The following is a 20,854-nucleotide window of genomic DNA, read 5'->3' as shown; positions in this document are numbered from 1 at the left end:
TCTGGAGGCGGGGCAGTGAGCTTGTGGGAGGGGTGGGGCGGAGCCTAACTGGGAGGGCAGGAAGCTGAGTCTAGGGGGCGGGCTAGAGGGCAGAGCTGGCTGAGGGTACTGCTAACCTGTCAGGGCCAGGCTCTAGGGTGGGGAGGGGTGGGAGTGCCGGTCGCGGAGTCGAGAACCTCGCGGGACTCCGCGCCCTCCTCAACCCAGGGACAAGGGCTTTCGCGACGCTCAGAGGAATCTCACCCTCTTCTACTGGAAGCTGCTGGCTGTGCGTCTGGGCTTCATCATCGCCTTCGAGGTAGGCTCAGCCATCTGTGCGTCGGACAGACCCGGGTCCAAGTACAGGCTGTGCGGCTGACTGGCTGTAAATGGGGTATATTACAGAATAGGATCTACTTCATAGGGTCGCTATGAAGATTCAGTGGCAAGTACTTGCACAGCATAGTGGGTGCTCAGTGAATTAATGTCACGACTACTACTATTATTATCTCTTGGCAACAGCCCTGGAGCTCCTTCCAGCTTTGCTCAAGATTCTTTTTCTCTAGCTCTGATTCCAACAGGGTCCCTAGTGTTAAGGGGTTCGAATTATACCTCTGTGTCTTTGGGCAAATGACAACCTCTTTATGCTTCGGTTTCTTTACAGGTAAAACAGGAGAAGTAATTTACTCACCTCCTAGAGTTGTTGTGAGGATTAACTGAATGAATACCCAGAAACCCTCAGAATAGTGCCTTGCACTTAGTAAACGCTCGGCAGATTAAGATTGCTAAACCAGTCCTTCTCTTTGGCCCCTCCTTCTCCCCAGCACGTGGTGTTCTTCCTGGGCCTCATCGCCTGGCTCGTGCCCGACGTGCCAGCCGCCCTGGCTACCAAGATAAAGCGCGAGCGCTACCTGGCCAAGCAGGCGCTGGAGGACAACAGGGAGGCGCTACTTTCGGTTAGCGCTGCCCACGGACCCTGGCCCCACCCCCTGACCACGCCCCTCTGCCTGCCCCCAGGCCTATGCTCAGCTTTCTTGCTCCGCCCTCTTGTTTGGCCTCGCCCAGGGGGAGGATTGTACGTTTGCCCTCAAATTTTCGCCTGGCCTCCCTCTTCATCCAGCTCCGCGCACGCCACGCCCCTTCTTTTACACTGTTTCCACCACTGTCGCTTCTGCTCTGGAGGGCCCTCCTGCTCAGCCTGACCTAGCCTTGCTTTCCGTCCACTGCAGCAAGGGCGCTGTCCCCAGAGCCCAGGACGCAGGGTCGAGTGAGGAGAGACTGCCCTTCCAAGACCCTAGTTCCCCCAGGATCCTCCCTCCTTTGGGGTCCTCTGCTTCCAGCTAGGGGTCTGGGCAGTACCTTGGCCAGCGGCCTCAAGGTCGGCCCTGGAGTTGGGATGAGAGGGCTAGGGTTCTCTGAAGACCCCTAGTCCTGCATTGCCTCCCGCTTCATGTTTCCAGTGTCCCGCTCTATGTGCAACGCTGACAATAAACCTCTCTGCGCCCCAGCGTGCCACCTCTCCATGGACACCTGGTCCCCAACCACTCTGTGCAGTGTCTCCTCATTATGTGACTGTGCTCTGGGGGGCGAAGTGGATATGAAGGAGTGAAGGGACCTAACCTCCCTGAACTGAATGGTCAGCGGTTGGTAAGGGAGAGCTCATTAGGGTCTGGGCATGGACCTCCTGCCCTGTAAGCTCATCAAGGCCTGTAGTGTGTCAATAATAATAAAAGTGTTTATAGTTAGGTCAGCTGAGACACCTCCCAATGGACTTTCACACGCTTTTCACCAGATCCTCCCCAAAGCCTGGGGAGGCAGTACTGGGCAGTAGTTAAGGGCATAGATTGGTGGTGGAGTCACAGACCTGGGTCTGAATATTAGTTCTGACTTTTATTTGCTGTGTGACCTTGGGCAAGTTCAATTTCATCATTTGTAAGATAGGGACTTCATAGAGCTGATGAGAGATTTAAATGGGATAATGTACTTAACATGTACAAGTCTCACGTCCTCATCTGGTAAGTAGGAGCAGTAACAGTATCTATCTTGTAGGCTTGTGGTGGATATTAAATGATTTTATGTGAAGTGCTCAGAACAGTGCCTGGCACACAGTGAGTGTACAATAAGAGTTATTAGCAACGTGAGTATTAGTATTTGTATACATCTTCATATTAAGTGTCTGACAATTACCAGTTGCTCAAATAAATGGCATGCGAAGGGGATTCCCTGTGGTCCATTAGGACTCGGGCGCTTTCACTGCCATGGCCGGGGTTCAATCGCTGGTCGGGGAACTAAGATTCCACAAGCCTCACTGCGTGGCCAAAAAAAAAAAAAAAGGCATGCGAAGATTTCATACCACTGGGCTATCTGAATTTTTTTTTTTTTAACATCTTTATTGGAGTATAATTGCTTTACAATGGTGTGTTAGTTTCTGCTGTTATCACAAAGTGAATCATCTATATGTATACATCTATACATATATATACATATACATATATACATATACATCTATATGTATATATTCCCCTATCCCCTCCCTCTTGCGTCTCTCTCCCACCCTCCCTATCCCACCCCTCTAGGTGGTCACAAAGCACAGAGCTGATCTCCCTGTGCTATGCGGCTGATTTCCACTAGCTATTTTACATTTGGTAGTGTATATATGTCCATGCCACTCTCTCACTTCGGCCCAGCTTACCCTTCACCCTCCCCGTGTCCTCAAGTACGTTCTCTACATCTGCGTCTTTATTCCTGACCTGCCCCTAGGTTTTTCAGAACCTCTTTTTTTTTTTTTTTTAGATTCCATATATGTGTGTTAGCATACAGTATTTATTTTTCTCTTTCTGACTTACTTCACTCTGTATGACAGACTCTAGGTCCATCCACCTCACTACAAATAACTCAATTTCGTTTCTTTTTATGGCTGAGTAATATTCCATTGTATATATGTGCCACATCTTCTTTATCCATTTGGAACACTGAATTGGTTTTTTGAGGGCTCATTCAGTGTGGACTAGAGTCTGGGAAGCCTGGTGGACGAGGCTGTTGGAGATGGTGAGGGTGGGTCATTACAGGTAGCAGGGGAGGATAGATCATTCGTGAGGAGCTGTGATGCTGGGAGGATGGCCAGGATGGTTCCAGGTGTGTCACATCCCTGGCTTTCACGATTTCCGTCTCCCAACCATAGAGATGAGTGATCCCTTTATAGATGCTGTAGCAGGCTCAGAGAGGATCAGCACACTGCAGAGTTCTCAGGATCCCTGAGGAGACCAAGGCTTGGGAGTTTCTCTGCAAAACTCCCAGGATGCTCCCCAGCCCCAAGAAGCCCCCCGAGCACATCTCACGTTTGGGAAGCTCCAGAAGAGGGGTGACCTGTCTGTCCCCTGGGAGGAAAAGCAGTGCCTCCCCCATCTTTAGGATGTCAGTCTGGGGTCCTTCAGAGCCTCTCCTGGGCATAGGACTCCCATTGTTCCAGCCCCCCTCTTGTACCCCAGACTGGCCAAACCGGTTCTGGGAAAGGGGGGCGGGGAGCAGGCACGTTGAGACAGCCGCCTGCCCGCCCGCGAGGTTCCCTCCGCCCTTGCCTCCCCTTCTCCCTGCCCCACACAATACCCGGGAGCTTGCATTGCCTGGCTCAGGGGCCATGCTGACATCGCCCCCTGAGGACCCGGCTGCAACCCCAGAGCTCCCAGGGTGTCCTGGAGCCCTGGACCGTGCTGGAGGCTGGACGGAGCTCCCTGGCTGAGGTAGGGCCCCACCTGGCTGCCAGCAACCCCATCCTCCTCCCGCCAGTCTTCCCAAGTGAGTCCTTTGTGCAGCCTGCCTGGCCTCTGATCCTGGCTCCCACACACTTACGGCCTCTTGGGGCTCCACAGCCTGCTTGGCCTGCATTCCCTTTCCAGTCATGACCTCCCACTCGGCCTTGTCCCTTAAGGAGAAGAGGGGCCCTGGCAGGGCCCTACTCCTCGGGCAGCAGGGCAGGGGGCACCAGGGAGGGGGAAGGGAAAAGCTGGGCACAGGAGGTCAGAGGTGCTTTCTCCAGACCATAGTAGTGTCCAGGGGCCTTCCCTGCCAGCCTTGCCAAGTGGGCCCATTGTCCATGTGATTAGCAGTGCTCACTGGATGGGACCCTTTCTGGCCCTGCCCATCCTTCTCAGCCTGCAGAGATACTCATGATGACCAAAGTTTCCTAGATGGGGTGGCTGAGAGGGGCCCTGGGGGCTACTCTACAGATGGGCACACTCAGGCCCAGGCACAGGCTATGATTTGCCTAAAGCCAGTGTCAACGCAGGGCCTTGAATGTTGGCAGGGGTTTTCCCCTGTGGGTTCCAGAATGACCCTTGCTTAGTGGGCACTAGAGTATCCTGTGACAATGTCTTGGGCAGGTAATGTCCCTCTGTTACCTGGGGCCAGTCTCTTCCTGAGGTGTTTTTTTTTTTCTTTTTTTTCTAGCAGAGATAAGCTATAAAAACTATGAATATAGTTCTGCCCCTCCTTGGTCCCCAGCATTGAGGCTGAGTGGACCACATCCATGGAAGGCCACAGGGCTGGCATCCTGGCTAGATGGGTCATTCTCATTGTCCCTTGGCCCGAACGGAGGTGGAGGCTGACCCACTCCTGACTTCCTCCCTAGGGACCTGCCTCCAGCCTTGTGTCCCCTGAGGAAGCCTTACACGCCCCCTCCATTTACCCAGCCTTCTCCTCGGAGGCTTTAATAGGGGGTGCTCCTTGGAATTCCCTGGTGGTCCAGTGGTTAGGACTCTGCGCTTCCATGGCAGAGGGCACAGGTTCGATCCCTGGTCAGGGAACTAAGATCTCGCATGTCGCGTGGCATGGCCAAAAAAAAAAAAATTTTTTTTTAAATTGGGGGTGCTCCTGCCCCAAGGGTTCCACGTTTTGCTCATTTATCCCTGCAACTGACAAGGGCAGGGGGTTCCTCCCTGCCCTCTAGGGGCTTCCAGAACCCAAGTGGAGAGAATCTCCCAGATTACAAAGGAGCAGAGGCATGTGTGTATTCTTGCACATGTGTACCCACAAAAGCAAGTGGGACTTCTGTGTTAAGGACTTCTGATTCCAGCAGAGAAAGAGACCTGTCTGGTGGGCCGTGGTCCCCTGTGTCTCCTGCCACATGCTCCTACAAAATAGGGTGTGTCTCACCCTCACTGCCTCAGTTTCCCTAACTCTGTGATGGCCAAAGCCATCCCTCTGACTGGAGAAAGACTAATAACACTCAGAAGAATGACTATCAACTGCAAAGCTCCCACTATGTGATAGGTGCTTGACATGCATTATTCTTTTTTTTTTTGCTGCGCCGTGAGGCATGCAGGATCTTAGTTCCCCGACCAGGGATTGAACCTGTGGCCCCTGCATTGGGAGCAAGGAGTCTTAACCACTGGACTGCCAGGGAAGTCCCCCTGCATTATTCTTAATTCTCCTATTAGCGTTTTGAAGCATGACTGTCCCATTTACCAGATAAGGAGAGACTTGCTCCCTGTGGGGAGGGTCTGGAGGAGTAACTGTTCCTCAGGAGCGGCCACCCTACCTGTACTCCAGGCAGGGGATGAGAAAGCAGGGGGAAGCAGGTTGAGGGACTGCGGAGAGTGGGAGCCAGTCACAGATCCAGCTGTCCTCCACTGGGTCCTCCCCTCTTTCCCTCGCTCCCAGGGTCACTGACGCTGTCACTGTTTCTCTCATGCCGAGGCTTTCTCCCTATCTCTGTGGACTGGGTCCTTGGGTATTTCAGCCAGAACAGTTCACTCTTACTTCCTCCAGGATGCCTTCCTGGAAAGCCCGGGTTGAGCGGAGCCCAGCACCCTAATCTGACGGTTTCTCTGGGTTGGCTCTTGCCAACCTGGATTGTAACTGTTTTCATTTTTGGCTTCCCCATGAGACTGGCAATCCTGCGGGGCATGAAACATTTGCCCATCTGTCTCCCCGAGTTTTTCCGGGCTTCACATCTGTCTCTGAATATCTGGTCTGTCTGAAATTTTCAGTGTCTCTGTCTCTGTGTCTCCATCTCTGGGTCCCTGAATGTCTCAGCGTCTGTGGTTTTCTGGTTTTGAGTGCTTTGGGGTCTTGGTTTCGGGGTTGCTGTCTAAAGGGTCTCAGTTTTCCAGGTCTCAGTCCCTCGGTCTCTCAGTCTCTGTCTCCTGGGTCTCCTGGCCCTGTGAGGCTGGGCACTGCCCCTTTGGCCTGAAGGGGCCTCTGGGGGGGTCCTCGCTGCCCAGCCTGCCCACAGCGAGGCCAGGCTAGGGTAGGCCCCCGCCCAGCCCGCTGCCTGTTCCCTCCCTCCCTACCCGCTTGCCTTACCACAGGGTTTGATGAATCAAACTCTTTGTCTGGGTGGGATCTCCCCCAGCCAGCTGGACAGAGAGAGGGCTTCCCCTGCCGGAGCAGCCGAACAACATCAGCAGTGGGCCTTGGCTGGAGAGGTGAGGGGCTGCAGGAGGGCAGCCAGCAAAGGGCCACGGGGCAAGGGCTGGGGGGCTCAGACCCCTTGATCAGAAGACCTGTCCTGAGGCTCCGGCAGCCTCCCTCGGGACAACGTCCTGCCCAGAGAGGACCCATTCAGCCTGGCCCGATCCTGGGGCTGGGAGCTGGGGTAGGGAAGAGCCCCTCCCTCACCCCAAGCTGAGGGGCTGGGGCACTTTCCTGCCCGTCTCTTGGGAGGGCCCAGTCTGATCTGTGTGGTGGGCCGCCTGCCAGTGTGTGACCCTCCCAGCCAGCTTGGCATGGGTGTGGGCACCACTCAGCGCTAAAGGCTACAATCTGAGCACGGGAGGGGAGGTTTGGTAACACCAAAGCAAGACTTTCTGGGCCTGTGTGTTTGTATCTGCATCATGGTGTGTGACTGTGAATGGAACAGGACTGTGAGAAAACTTGAGTGGATATGTAAATATCTGATGGGTCATCATGTGTTTGTGAAAGTCTGAGTGAATATATGTACTTGTATAAAAAAGTGTGTGTGAATGTGTGAGCCTGCGAATTAGAAATGTCTGTGAAAGTATGTATGTCAATGTGTATACTTGGAAGAAAATGTGTGTGGATATGCATGGAGCAGACATGGGTTTGTGTGACAATGTGTATCTGTATGTCTGATTGCATGTCAGTGAGAGTTAGGAAATGTGCAAGGTGCTTAAAAGCACAGACTCAGAAGCTAGACTGCCTGGGTTTGAATCCTGGCTCCATTATTTACCAGATAACAACTTCTGTGCCTCACTTTCGTCACCTATAAAAAGGGGCTAATAATAGCATCAACTCGGGGTTGTTGTGAGGATTAAATGAAATAAGATGTGTAAAGTACTTGGCCTGTCATTCAGTTAAGTGCCAAGTAAGCATTAGCTGTTTCTGTATAATAAGGTGTGTGTGTGCTTGTACAGATGCGTGTACACAAGGCTTTGTCCAGGTCTCCAGGACATGGTGCTTACTGGCCAGCCCTGCTGTCCTGTGTCTCGCTCTGATGCCTTCTCCCCTGCAGGCCCAGGTGGGTGGCAGAGCAAAGGAGGAATGGACTGTGGGCCACCTGGCACTGCCCACCGCCCAGTAGCTGTGTGCCAGCAGGAGAGTCTGTCCTTTGTGGAGTTGCCCACCCTGCAGCCCCCAAGCCCTGTGTGTCTGGATCTCTTCCCCGTCGCTCCAGAGGAGCTGCAGGCACCTGGCAGCCGCTGGTCTCTGGGGACCCCTGCTCCTCTCCAAGGGCTGCTATGGCCACCATCCCCAGGAGGCCCAGACACCGAGATCTCTACCAGTGGGGGAACGCGGCCCAGCAGGGCTGGCAGCTGGCCACACTGTCCTAGTGCCCAGTCCCCAGCTCTGGAGGGACCCTGGAGTCCCCAGCACCTACAGCCACAGCGCCGGGCCAGCCACGGCTCAGAGAAGAAGTCAGCCTGTGAGTCACTCAGGGTGAGGGGGGTGGTGGCCTGGTGGGGAGGATGGGGAAGAGGTTGGGTGGCTCTTTTAGGACCCGTAAGCCCCCAAATTCCCCAAATAGGTGGGACAAGTGATCGATTTTAGTGATAAGGGAACTGGGGCTCAGGGGAGGCAAGTGACTTGTCTGAGGTTATACAGTGAGTGGCTGGCCTGGGCTCCCCGGTCCTTCGCCCACCCTTTGCCGACTGCAGTCAGGCACTTTGCTTTCTCTCTGTCCCTCTTGTTGATCCCATTACTCTGGGGAAAGATCCTGGCAAAAACATTGGCCTTTCTCATAGGCACGTCCCCCTGATGCTCAGGGCCACAGAGCAGTGGCAGGGAGGAGAGGAGAGACCCCAGTGGATGCCAGCCTATGCTCTCTCACCCCACCCCCCCTGCAGGGCGCAAGATGCGGGTGTACCAGCAAGAAGAGGCCCTTGGCAGCCCTGAGGCCCATGCTGTCTTCCTGGAGCCAAGCCAGGCGACAGAACAGGCCCTGAGCACAGGGGAGCCTAGGCCGCTGGAGCTGCCTGGGCCCACCCGAGTGGGCCTCGAGGGGCCTGAGCGGAGGCGCTTCTCAGCCTCTGAGCTGATGACCCGGTTGCACTCTTCCCTGCGCCTGGGACGGAATTCAGCAGCCAGGGCACTGACCCCAGGGTCAGGCCCTGGAGCTGCCCGGGAAGGTACAGCCTCCTCCCCTGGGCCCTAAGAACAGCCCAAGAGCCAGACGCGGGGTGGGGCACAGCTCATGCTCACTGGATACCCGAGACTGGGGCCTGGTCAGCTGGAGTGTGGTGGTGCCCCGGTGCCCAGCGCCACTCTTGGGGCCACCCTCCCTCAGCTCTTGCCCCCTCCAGGGAAAGCGTCTGGAAGAGAGTCGCGCAGTGTAGAGATGCGGGTGGACGCCATGGCGATGCCGGCTCTTGTTGACCTGAGCGGGGGCCATGGCAGCTGGCCCGAGCCCAGGTACCACTTCCCACCGCGGCCTTGGGCCCGAGGCGGGGTACAGGTGAAGAAGGGCCCTGACACTCCCTTTCCTAGGCTAGATGCGCAGGAAGAGCCGGCTCCGGGTTCCAGGAGCGCCAGCGAGCGTCGCCGGTCACGGTTCCTCCTTAACTGTACGTGGGAGGGGGTCACCGAGGAAGGGTCTGGGGGCTTTGGTGTACTGGGAAACTGGGGTTTGGAGAGTTGAGAGGTAGGGCTCTTGTGAGAGGGAGAGAATTGAACTCTCAGTATCCAGCACAGGGGCTAGCACCGAGTTGGTGCTCAAGTAGTGTTTGCGGAATGAGTGAGTGAATTAATGAATTCACTGAGTCCCGCTATCCGAACCATCGGAAAGGCTGGTTGAGTGAGGCGGGCCCTCGGGGGAGCCTGGGAAGAGCCGGGCAGGGCTGGCGGGCGCCCCACGGCCCTCCCCCGCCCCTCTCCCCGCCCAGCGGTCCTCTACCAGGAATATAGCGACGTGGCCAGCGCCCGCGAACTGCGGCGGCAGCAGCGCGAGGAGGAGGGCCCGGGGGACGAGGCCGAGGGCGCGGAGGAGGGGCCCGGGCCGCCGCGCGCCAACCTCTCCCCGAGCAGCTCCTTCCGGGCGCAGCGCTCGGCGCGAGGCTCCACCTTCTCGCTGTGGCAAGACATCCCCGACGTGCGCGGCAGCGGCGTCCTGGCTACGCTGAGCCTGCGCGACTGTAAACTGCAGGAGGTGGGCGCCGGGACCCGGCGGGCGGGGCCGGCGGGACTGCCAGCCGTGGGAGGCGGTCCTGGGGCCCAAAGAGGCCGGGGCAACATAAGGGGCGGGGTCAGGAGTAGGTGGTCCGCGGACTCTGCGGCGACCCGGGCCGCAGGGGTACCCGGCCCGCGGGACTATAAACTGCAGTAGGTGGGCATGGGATCCAGCGGGGAAAGAGGGGCCACAAAAGAGGGGCTGTCAATGGGGAAGATGAGTCTAGAACACGACAAGGTGAGGCTGAATGCAAGCGAGGACGCAGGACCCCTGGAGCCAAAGGCGAGTGTGGAAGCTCGATGGAGGGGCGGTGTCAACGGGGCGAGGCCTAGGATAGGGCAGGGCCAGAGGAAGGGCGGAATCAGGCTGGGCCTTATGACAGACATCACTGAAAGCGGAGACTGGGAGGGGGGAGCCATGCTGAGAGCAAAACGCAAGGTGCGCGCAGGACCAGGCGAGAAGAAGAGCAGAGGCGGCGTCGGCGGGAGGGCGGGGCTAATGGGAGGGCGCACCAGGGAGGGGCAGGGCCACCAGAAGACTAGGGCCCGGCTGGATGGGCGGAGCTAGGGGCGCAAACCAGGGCTGCAGTAGGGTTTGGACAATCGCACGAAGCAGGAGGCGTGTCTCCGAACCCCATCTGGCGCCAGATCCGGGGTGAGGCTAGAGAAGGGGAGGAGACAGGGGAGTGCAGCTACGTCTAAGGAGGTGGTGTCCAGGGCTTGGGGTGTGCGTGGTGGGCGAAGCGAGCGCATTCAGCGTGGGCTGGTTCCGCCTTTTCAACCCTGCGTCCGCCCTCACTCAGGCCAAATTTGAGCTGATTACGTCCGAGGCCTCATACATCCACAGCCTGTCGGTGGCCGTAGGCCACTTCTTAGGCTCGGCCGAGCTGAGTGAGTGTCTCGGGGTGCAGGACAAGCAGTGGCTGTTCTCCAAACTGCCTGAGGTCAAGAGCACCAGCGAGAGGTGAGGGAGTGGTGGTCTGGCCTCGCCGGGAGTCAGGGACCGAGCCTGGGCTCCCATATCTGGGGTCTCATCCTGGTGCTGGCCCTGACCCCTCTCTGACCTTTCAGGTTCCTACAGGACCTGGAGCAGCGGTTGGAGGCCGATGTCCTGCGCTTCAGCGTGTGCGATGTTGTGTTGCACCACTGTCCGGCCTTCCGCCGCGTCTACCTGCCCTATGTCACCAACCAGGCCTATCAGGAGCGCACCTACCAGCGCCTGCTGTAGGGCTGGGGGCTCTGAAAGGGGAGGTGGGGGAGGATAGGGGAGTCTCAGGCAGCAGTAGGTGCAGAGGACTGGGTGAGGAAGGGTGACCTCGGAGGAGAGGGGTACCTGAAAAGGGCTCTGTGGCCAGGAGAAGGCTAGACCTGAGAAGGCACCTCAAGGACAAATGGGGTGGCTGGAGTCGTGGATCCAGAAGTTCAGGGTCACCTGTGATCGCAGACCCTCCCCTCTCCCCATTTTCCAGCCTGGAGAACCCCAAGTTCCCCAGCATCCTGGCTCGCCTGGAGGAGTCTCCCGTGTGCCAGCGTCTGCCCCTCACCTCCTTCCTCATCCTGCCGTTTCAGAGGATCACCCGCCTCAAGATGCTGGTGGAGGTACCTAGAGGGCACCGGGCTGTGGGGAGGGCTGGGTGGGGGAGATGCTGCTGTGCCCTCCACAGCCCCTTCCGGACACCCACGGCTGGGCAGGGTCACTGGGAGAGGTCACAGCCTGCCTCATGGTGCTGACTCCACCCTCCAGAACATCCTGAAGCGGACAGCACAGGGTTCAGAAGACGAAGACATGGCCACCAAGGCCTTCAATGCACTCAAGGAGGTGAGCTCGGCAGGGCAGGGGACGTCTGGCTCCCAGGGGCCTCCCCGGAATCCCTGTGTGCCTCTAAAGGAGCCCCAGCCTTCAGAGTCTCTGGTCCCCAGGTGGCAGCCTGAGGCTGGGCTCTGGGAGCCGGGGTAGGGGGCGCTGCAGGTGACCCACCTCTGGTCTCCCCAGCTGGTGCAAGAGTGCAATGCCAGTGTGCAGTCCATGAAGAGGACAGAGGAGCTCATCCACCTGAGCAAGAAGATCCACTTTGAGGGCAAGGTGCATGACCTCAGCTGATAGGATGGGGCACGCGAAGGGGCAGCCCTGTCTCCTCCTTCCCTGGGGGCTGCAAGCCAGTTCATCACTCTCCAGCCCTCCTATCCCCTGCCCTGTGCTCTCTGCCCTGCTGCCCCCGGCCTGACCTGTGCTCCCCCTTGCCTCCTCTATCCTCCCAGATCTTCCCGCTGATCTCTCAGGCCCGCTGGCTGGTTCGGCACGGGGAGCTGGTGGAGCTGGCACCACTGCCCGCAGCACCCCCTGCCAAGCTGAAGCTGTCCAGCAAGGCGGTCTACCTGCACCTCTTCAATGACTGCCTGCTGCTCTCCCGGAGGAAGGAGTGAGTTGGGGCGGGGGTGGGTGTAGATGAGAGTGGAGCTCTCTTCTTCCCCACCAATGGGCTCACAATCAGTCCATCTGACAGGCTGTGCTGCCAGGGCACCCTGAGCCTTGGAGGTTCCCCTAAGAAAGGCAGAGCTAGGGCAAGTCCATCTTCTGGACCTGAGAATCAAAGGCTGAACTGTGTGCCAAGAACTTTGAAGCTGCTCTGAGCTTAAGCTAATTGGAGCAGAGATTAAAAGCATAACCCTAGAGTCCCAATCTCCCCTAAGTCATAATGATAATAATCAACATTTACTGACAGCGTATTCTGTTCCAGGCATGCTATGTGGATTGTTCCCTTTAATCCTCTAATCATCTTCCTGAGAAGTAGTCTCCCTTGTTTTTCTCAAGATCATGGAGCTAGTAAGTGCAGGAGCCAGGAGGAGGCCAGGTCTGTCTGATGCCAGATCCCAGGCTCTTAACTATTGTACTATCCTGTCTTCCATATGTAAAATAGAAGGGAGATTCAATGTGATAATAATATGTGAAGAGTTTAGCAGAGTGCCTGGTACACAATGAACATTCACTCAGTATTAGCCTTGATTATTATAAGTTTGGGATGAGGGAGAGACTTCTGGAATGAAGTAAGCCTTAAGGCTGGATGGGACATCTTATGCCATGAAAAGGATGGACATCTTATGCCGTGAAAAGAGTTCATTGCTGATTTACTTATTCACTCAATGAAGCGTCACTGAATCCCTGTTCTGTACTGGGCCCTCCAAAGTGTGTAGGAGCTCTCAGACCAGTGAAAATACATCCTGATAACCACCTGTTCAGGATTTTGATGGAAGGGAGTAGTATACTGTAGTATCCCCTGGTGTGGGATGAGAATCAGTAAAGTTTCACAGAGCAAGGAACATCTGAGTTGGGTTTTGAAGGATAAGTAGGAGTTTTTCAGGTAGAGGAATTTGGGGGGATATAGCCAAGTCACAGAAGGATATAAGAGCAGAGTATGTTTAGAGACAATGAAGCCTAGTATGGCTGGATTTGTAGAGGGGAAGGGCAGGAGAAGGAAGTTGGGATGTTGAAAGTCATGGCAGAGAGGCTAGACTTTCTGAAGGCAGTAGGGAACATGGGGAGTTAAGCAGAGGAGTGATATTTACTCCTGGCCAATTTGGAGAATGGGCTGGAAGGGCAGAGACCAGAAGCTCTTGTAACTGCCCAAATGAGAGTAGATGCTCCAGAAGTGGTAATGAGCTTGGGGATAACTGGATTCTGGGGACAATATGGAGATAGACAGATAGAACACAGCTGCCGGTTGGGTGTCGGGAGAGAGGGAGGAAAGAGGTGAGAATGAGGACTGAGTCTCCTTTTGGGCAACTTGGTGGCATCTTTCACTGGAATGGGGAACAGTGAAGGGACCTGGTTTGGGGTAGGAGATACTGGTTTTGTTTAGGTGGGTTGAGATGAAGGAATTTATGGACCATCCTTGACCCACCCACCCACCCATCCTTCCCACAAGGGTTTATCAGACCCAAACAGTGGGCCTGGCAGTGTTGGGCGCTGGGATACAGCGGCAAATGAAACAAAGTTCAGCTTCTCTACCGGTTAGAGAGTCAGACACGAATCAGTCCATAGATCTCATCAGGGGAGCTGTCCAGTTGGTTCTTTGGAACAGAGCCTCCAGGAAGAGGTTCAGAGAGAAGTGGAAAGTGTGCCTGGCGGCCGGGGACTGGTCTCCATCACCTTCCACCTCTGTCAGTGAGCCAGCACAAATGGAGCCCCCGTTCCTTTTAGGGACTTTGCTGGCTCCCAGGGAAGCGGTGCCCTGTGCAGCCAAGTTTCCTTGAGGAGGGTCCTAGAGGGACAGGTGACCCCCTTCTCCTCTCTTCCAATCAGAACTCGCCTCGTCCTGAGGGTAGGGGCCAGGCTGACCTCGCCTCCTCTGGTCCTGCAGGCTGGGGAAGTTCGCCGTCTTTGTCCACGCCAAGATGGCTGAGCTGCAGGTGAAGGACCTGAGCCTGAAGCTCCAGGGCATCCCTGGCCATGTGTTCCTCCTTCAACTCCTCCATGGGCAGCACACGAAGCACCAGTTCCTACTGAGGGCCCGGACAGAGTGAGTGGGCTTGGGTATGGGGAGAGGACCCCCTGGCAGGCACAAGGCCTTTATCTCTGGCTTCAGGATGGTGGCATAAGGCTGGACATGGGCAGAGCTGGCATCCAGGGTGTCCTGCACCTGTTCTGTTCTTACGCTCAGAGCTGGGTGGGCCACCGGCTTGGGAACAGGGCCGTGGGTGGGCTCTGGGGTAGAGAAAACCTGATCCTGGGTCCCAGGTCTGGACATCGTACCCAGTTCTCCCAGCTCCGGTTTCACCACCCTGGCCCTGGGAGACTGCATTTTGCATGTTGTGACAACTCAGCCCCCCTCTCCCTAGAAGTGAGAAGCAGCGATGGATCTCAGCCATGTGCCCCTCTAGCCCCCAGGAGGACAAGGAGGTCATCAGCGAGGGGGAAGGTAACAGCCTGCCCCCTACCCCCACTAGAGCCACATTCCCTGGGCTGGGTACCTCATTGCTCTCCCCTTTCCTCCAATCCTGGGTGTCCTGTTGCCAGCGGGGCTAGTGCGAAGAGAGATCAACTGGCCTGGGGCAGGCAGGGGCAGCTCTGTGAAAGCTTGAAGGATGGGTAGGCTTGACATAGGACAGACCAACCTCTACGTGCACAGGTAGCACCCTGGAGATGACATAGCCTTTTACATCCTCCCATTTCGTCCCCATTTTACAAGTTAGAAAACAGATTCAGAAAGGTAAAGTGACTTGTCCAAGTTCAGCTATTAAGTGGCAGAGCTGAGACTGGAACCCAGGTCTGTCTCTAGCTTTGCATCAGTTGCAAAGAGGACGGAAACCAGAGTGGCTGGGGCACGGGGGTGGGGGTGGTAGGATGAGGGACCTGCTCTGTTGATCCAGAGGCTTCTCTGGGTATGAAATGAGGCTGGTAAGCTAGGGTGCAGCCCAATCAGAGAGCATCTTGGTATAGTGGGTACCAGGTAGCTTTGGAAGGTTTCTGAGAGAGGGTGTTAAGGCTAAGCTAATGAAGGGGAAGGTAGAGAACTCATTTCCACCCAGTACCTTCCACATGCCAGGGTGCTAGGGCTTTGTATATGCCTTTATTTTATTTAATCCTCATGACGATCCTATTAGGTAGATTCATTTTTCCTATGTGAGAAAACTGAGGCCCAGTAATGTTAGGTAACCTGCAAGGTCATACAGCCAATAAGCTGGTCTGGCCCCAAGGCCTGTGGTTTTCCCGATACTCCCAGCCCACCTAGTGTGGTAGAAGGGGCTGAGGGCCTGGACTGGAGCTGATTCTCTGACTTGAGCTAGAGGTCCTGTTTGGGTTGGAAGGTAAACTTCCCACTCCAAAAAGGTGGTCAGGGAAGGCCCCTGAAGGATGGGGGAGGGGCAGCCATGAAAAGATCTGGGGAAAATCATTCCTGGAAGGGGGAACAGCCAGTGCAAAGGCCCTGAGGCAGGAGGGAGCCTAGAGTGTTTGAGGGACAGCAGGGTGACAAGTATGGCTGAGCTTCATGAGCGAAGGAGAGAGGGGAAGATGAGGGAGGTGAGGAGGTTAGCAAGGGGGGCAACACCAGACTGTGTAGAGCTTTGTAGGCTGTGGGGAGGACTTTGGATTTTATTCCAAGAGGAGCGGGAAGCCCTGGAGGATTATAAATGGGGGAGTGATGTGGCTTGAATCTCAGTTGAGAAGGAGAGACTGGAGAGGGCACCAGAGTAGCATGAGGGGGCATACAAAAGGACCATTACTGTTTTGTGGGGGCTTTCTGGGGGCAGTTAGACCAGGAAGTCAGGAACAAAGTATGGAATTGAGCTGGGGAGATAAGAGCCCAGGCACAGAAGCAGTATTGAAGCCGGGAGAGACTGGATTCACCTAGAACTTGTGTTTGGGGTCAGAGAAAAGAGTGGCCAGGGTGGACAGAGGAAAAGCAGCAGCAGAGGCTACCCTCCCACCCCTTATTTGCTCCTGCTGCCTCTCCCTGCCTCCCCCTGCCCCATCCTACCCTGGGGACTCCCTCACTCTCCCTTGGGTTCTCAGACCGCCCCCAGGTTCAGTGTGTGAGGACATACAAGGCACTGCAGCCAGACGAGCTGACCTTGGAGAAGACTGACATCCTGGCAGTGAGGACCCGGACCAGTGATGGTGAGAGGGGCCTCCTGGGAAGGTTGCCCTGATAGGGCTTCGGTGGGCAGGAAGTAGCTAGATAGCTAAGACTGCACAGGAAAAAGGTTATGCAAGTGTTGATCAACCACAGCATGCAAGAATCAAGTTAGACAAGAGGAGGAACTTCCTGCTTGCAAAGATTAGGATTGAGAGTAACTGGTGAGGGAGAGTGGGAAATCCCTTCTCAGAGGATGTCAGGAAAAACAGGTCAGAAGTTCATCTACAAGTCTGCTAGAGGCATGCTCCTTCCTGGATCTGGGGGATGCTGAGATCATGTAACCTCGGCCCCAGGGCTGCAGACGAGGCTTGTATCAGGGCCTAGGTGTTTCCTCGCAGACCTAGCCCAGGTGTTCCTTTGATGCCACTGATGCAACTCCTGGCCTATGTGCCCTTAGGCTGGCTGGAGGGAGTCCGCCTGGCAGATGGTGAGAAAGGGTGGGTGCCCCAGGCCTACGTGGAAGAGATCAGCAGCCTCAGTGCCCGCCTCCGAAACCTCCGGGAAAATAAGCGGATCACAAGTGCCACCAGCAAACTGGGGGAGCCCCCCGTGTGATGGGCAGCCATGGCCTGGGACACCTGCTCCACGCCCGGCTCCTGGACAGGTCTGAAGGGGGCCTGCGGTGTCTCCATGCCCCAAGCTGCTGTCGCTGGGACTTCTGTTCTGAGGCCTGGCATTGAGAGTACAGGCTGGACACAGGAGGGGGTCTCCCCTGTCCTCATGTTCCTCAGTGTCCACAATTCAGGGACGAGGGTAGTTTCTTCCTCTGGCTTGGGGGCCACAACTTGTGACCTCTGATATCTGGCAAGGACTGGGGCCCTCTCCCTTTCCTGCCCTTGACACTGCCTGACTCTTGGTCCCTCTGGCAGGGACCTGGCTGGCAATGGCTCTGGTGCTGATGGGTGCTGGGACCTGTACATGTATATGTATCTGGAGTCTTCTGGCCTGAGCCTGTGTGGGCCCTGGTTGCTGTGACCTGTCTGTAAATAAAGTCCCATAATGCCTTTGCTTGGAGTCTGTGAGCCTTTTGGTGCTGCCTCCACCCCAGCCCTATTTCCCCAGCTAAAGATCAGGAGGGTCTCTGGCTACCTCCCACTGGGGATTGGCCCTTCTGTAGAGTTCACCTCTTAACCAGAGGAGGGTGAGAGAAGGGCTGTATATCAGTTAGACTGCTTTTGGCTGCAATTAACAAAATATCAGATTCAAATAGTCTTAAATATTAAAGAGAATATATTAGTTCTTGGATTTTTTTCTTACAGCTTCTTTAACAAATTATCACAAACTAGATGACTTAAAACAACAGAAATTTATTCTATCACAATTCTGACCAGAAGTCTGAAATCAGTATCATTGAGCCAAAATCCAGGTGTTGGCGGGGCTGTGCTCTGTCTTGTAGAGGAGATGTGCTCTAGGGGAGAATTGTTCCTGGCCTCTTCCAGCTTCTGGTGGCTGCCAGCATTCTGTGGCTTGTGGCCGCATCACTCTAATCTCTGCCTCCGTGGTCACATTGCCTTCTTTGTGTGTCTGTCTAATCTCCCTCTGCCTCCCGCCTATAAGAATACATGTGGTTGGGGCTTCCCTGGTGGCGCAGTGGTTAAGAATCGCCTGCCAATTCAGGGGACATGGGTTCGAGCCCTGGTCCGGGAAGATCCCACGTGCCGTGGAGCAGCTAAGCCCGTGCGCCACAACTACTGAGCCTGCACTCTAGAGCCCGCGAGCCACAACTACTGAAGCCCGTGAGCCTAGAGCCCATGCTCCGCAACAAGAGAAGCCACTGCAATGAGAAGCCTGGTCACTGCAACGAAGAGTAGCCCCCGCTCTCCGCAACTGGAGAAAACCCGTGTGCAGCGGCAAAGACCCAACGCAGCCAAAAATAAAATAAATAAATTAAAAAAAAAAGAATACATGTGGTTGCATTGGGGGCCCACCCAGATAATCTCCCCATCCTATAATCCTTAATTTAAATCCCATCTGCAAAGAACCCCCCTCCTCTGCCTTTGTACTATAAGATAACATTCACAGGTTCCAGGGATTAGAATGTGGATATCTTTTAGGGGGGACGTTTCTCAGCCAACTGAGAAGTGTAGTGGCAGGATGGGCTTCAGGCAAGGCTTGATCCAGTGGCTCATTGATGTCACTGAAACCCAGCTTTTTCCATTTCTCTACTCTGTTATCCCTATAATTGTCTTCATCCTAAGGCTTCCAGGGGCTTCTTCATTTACATCCAACATGGAAGAAGAGAATCGTCTTTGTCCTAGCATTCCCTGTCAAAGTCCTGGGATGTTTTAGACCTGCTTGGGTCACATTGCTACCTCTGGGCTGATCACAGGGGCCAAGGGATGGTGTGTGCTAATAGACCTAGCCTAAGTCATGTGCTTTATCTCTGGAACCAGGTTATATTCTCTGGAACCCCATGGATCCCGAGTGGAATCTGATGGCTGCTGCAAAGGAGGAGTAGGTGCTAGGGAGGCCAATATTCACTGAAACCCAAGTCACCCAAGAGAGTGGAAGGACCTGGGAATAATGAGCTTGGAGATGTGTACACACCTGAGGGAATAGGAGCATCCTTCATGTCTCAAGAGGAGGTCATGGGGCAAAGGAAACAAATGAGTTAGGGTGGTCCGAGAGGGCAAACGTGGGCAGAGGGGAAGAAGCTCAGACCCATGAAGAAGGCTTTGGGAATGACCTTCTAACATGAGATGGTGCGGGGAAGGTGGAGTGTATGGGCTAAGGGGACAGACATATTTGAATTTGAATGCTGGTTCATACATTTATATCCTGTATGATTTTTTTTTGGCCACATTGGGAGTGCAGAGTCTTAACCACTGGACTGCCAGGGAAGTCCCCCGTATGATTTTTTTAAATTAATTAATTAATTTATTTTTGGCTGCGTTGGGTCTTCGTTGCTGCATGTGGGCTTTCTCTAGTTGTGGTGAGCAGGGGCTACTCTTTGTTGCGGTGCGCGGGCTTCTCATTGTGGTGGCTTCTCTTGTTGCAGGGCACAGGCTCTAGGCACACGGGCTTCAGTAGTTGTGGCACGTGGGCTCAGTAGTTGTGGCGCACGGACTTAGTTGCTCCGCGGCATGTGGGATCTTCCTGGACCAGGGCTTGAACCCACCTCCCCTGCATTGGCAGGCGGATTCTTAACCACTGCGCCACCAGGGAAGCCCCCCCGTATGAGTTTTAAAAATACAGCTTTTACTTTGGAATAATTTTAGGTTTACAGAAAAGTTGCAGGATTATACAGAGGGTTCTGTATACCCCTTATGCAGTTTCCCCTAATGGTAACATCTTACATGACCATGGAACAGTTGTCAAAACTAAGAAACCAACGCTGGTACATGAGTATTAACTGAACTCTAGATTTTCTTCCGATTTCACCAGTTTTTCCACTAATGTCCTTTTTTTGTTCCACGAGCCAGTCCATGTTCCCACATTGCATGCAGTTGTCATGTCTCCTTAGACACCTCTAGTCTGTGACGGTTTCTTAGTCTTTCCTTGTTTTTCATGACCTTGACAATTTTGAGGAGTTCTGGTCAGTATTTTGTTAGACTGTCCCTCTGTTTGGGTTTGTATGATGCTCATGACTGAGCAGGAGTTGTGGGTTTGGGGGAAGAAGACCACGGAGGTGAAGTGCCCTTCTTGTCACATCATCCCGGGAGGCACATGGTGTCCCCGTGACTTATTACTGGTTGTGTTAACCTTGATTACATGGTTGAGTTGGTGTCTGCCAGCCTTTTCCACTGTAAAGTTACTATTTTCTCCTTTTCACAGTCTGTTATTTGAAGCAAGTGGAGCCCACACTCAGGTTGGGGGGAAGCCATACTCCACCTCCTGGAAGCTATATCTACATATATTATTTTGAATTCTTCTGTTAGGAAGATTTTTCCTCCTCCCACCTCCCCCCCACCACCACATTTATTTCTATCAGCATGGACCCATGCCTTTATCTATCTTATTCTTTGGGTTATAATTCAATACTAAGTTATTTATTTTATTGTTCAGATTGTTCCAGCTTTGGCCATTGGGAACTCTGTCAGATTAGCTCCTGTGTCTGTGACATCCCCCATCCTTTTTTTTTTCTTTTTGAGCATTTCCTTACTTTCTGGCACAAGATGCTCCAGGTTCATGTTGTATTTTCCCTTTCTCAGCACCAGAATCACCCATTTCTCTAAGGAGCATGGTTCCTTTTACTGAAGAGTGGTGTTTAGAAACTAAGATCTGGGCACTGGATGTGCTCATTGCTACTGAGGTGTCACTGTTTCTAGGCCCTTTCATCAGACAGAGGTAGGAAAAAAAAATACATATATATATACACACACACACACACAATGTGATTTTAGGCAAGATGCATAATGGCTGTAAACCTCAGTTTCCACCTCTGCAAAATGGGGATGGTGATAATAGTACCTACTTCACAGAGCCACTGTGAAATACAGTATGTAAGGTTGACACAGTGCCTGGTCCATAAGAAACTGCAAAAGATGGTGGCTTTTATTGTCAGAGCTGCATAAAGACATGGGAGCCCTTGTGAGGTGGTGTGGCCTCTGTTTCTTTCTTTTTTTTTTTAAAGATTGATTGATTGATTGATTGCTATGTTGGGTCTTCGTTTCTGTGCG

At 54.4% G+C, this 20,854-nt stretch overlaps 1 protein-coding gene across 1 annotated transcript; it reads left to right on the top strand.

Annotated features, from left to right (window-relative positions):
- Positions 1 to 136: 136 nt before the first annotated feature.
- ARHGEF19 (Rho guanine nucleotide exchange factor 19) lies at positions 137 to 17,242 on the top strand (the record flags this gene model as incomplete). Its single annotated transcript, XM_059914445.1, has 18 exons — positions 137 to 298; positions 804 to 935; positions 6,332 to 6,404; positions 7,451 to 7,861; positions 8,283 to 8,564; positions 8,739 to 8,847; positions 8,923 to 8,999; positions 9,318 to 9,580; positions 10,404 to 10,564; positions 10,672 to 10,824; positions 11,070 to 11,199; positions 11,345 to 11,419; positions 11,594 to 11,683; positions 11,860 to 12,020; positions 13,959 to 14,117; positions 14,437 to 14,516; positions 16,112 to 16,216; positions 16,633 to 17,242. Coding segments are annotated over 18 exons (2,781 nt in total), but the record flags the coding sequence as incomplete, so codon positions are not given.
- Positions 17,243 to 20,854: the final 3,612 nt, after the last annotated feature.

Source organism: Balaenoptera ricei, chromosome 1 (genome assembly GCF_028023285.1).
Source record: "Balaenoptera ricei isolate mBalRic1 chromosome 1, mBalRic1.hap2, whole genome shotgun sequence".
Taxonomy (NCBI): Eukaryota; Metazoa; Chordata; class Mammalia; order Artiodactyla; family Balaenopteridae; genus Balaenoptera; species Balaenoptera ricei.
This window is presented reverse-complemented; position numbering and strand designations above follow the sequence as displayed.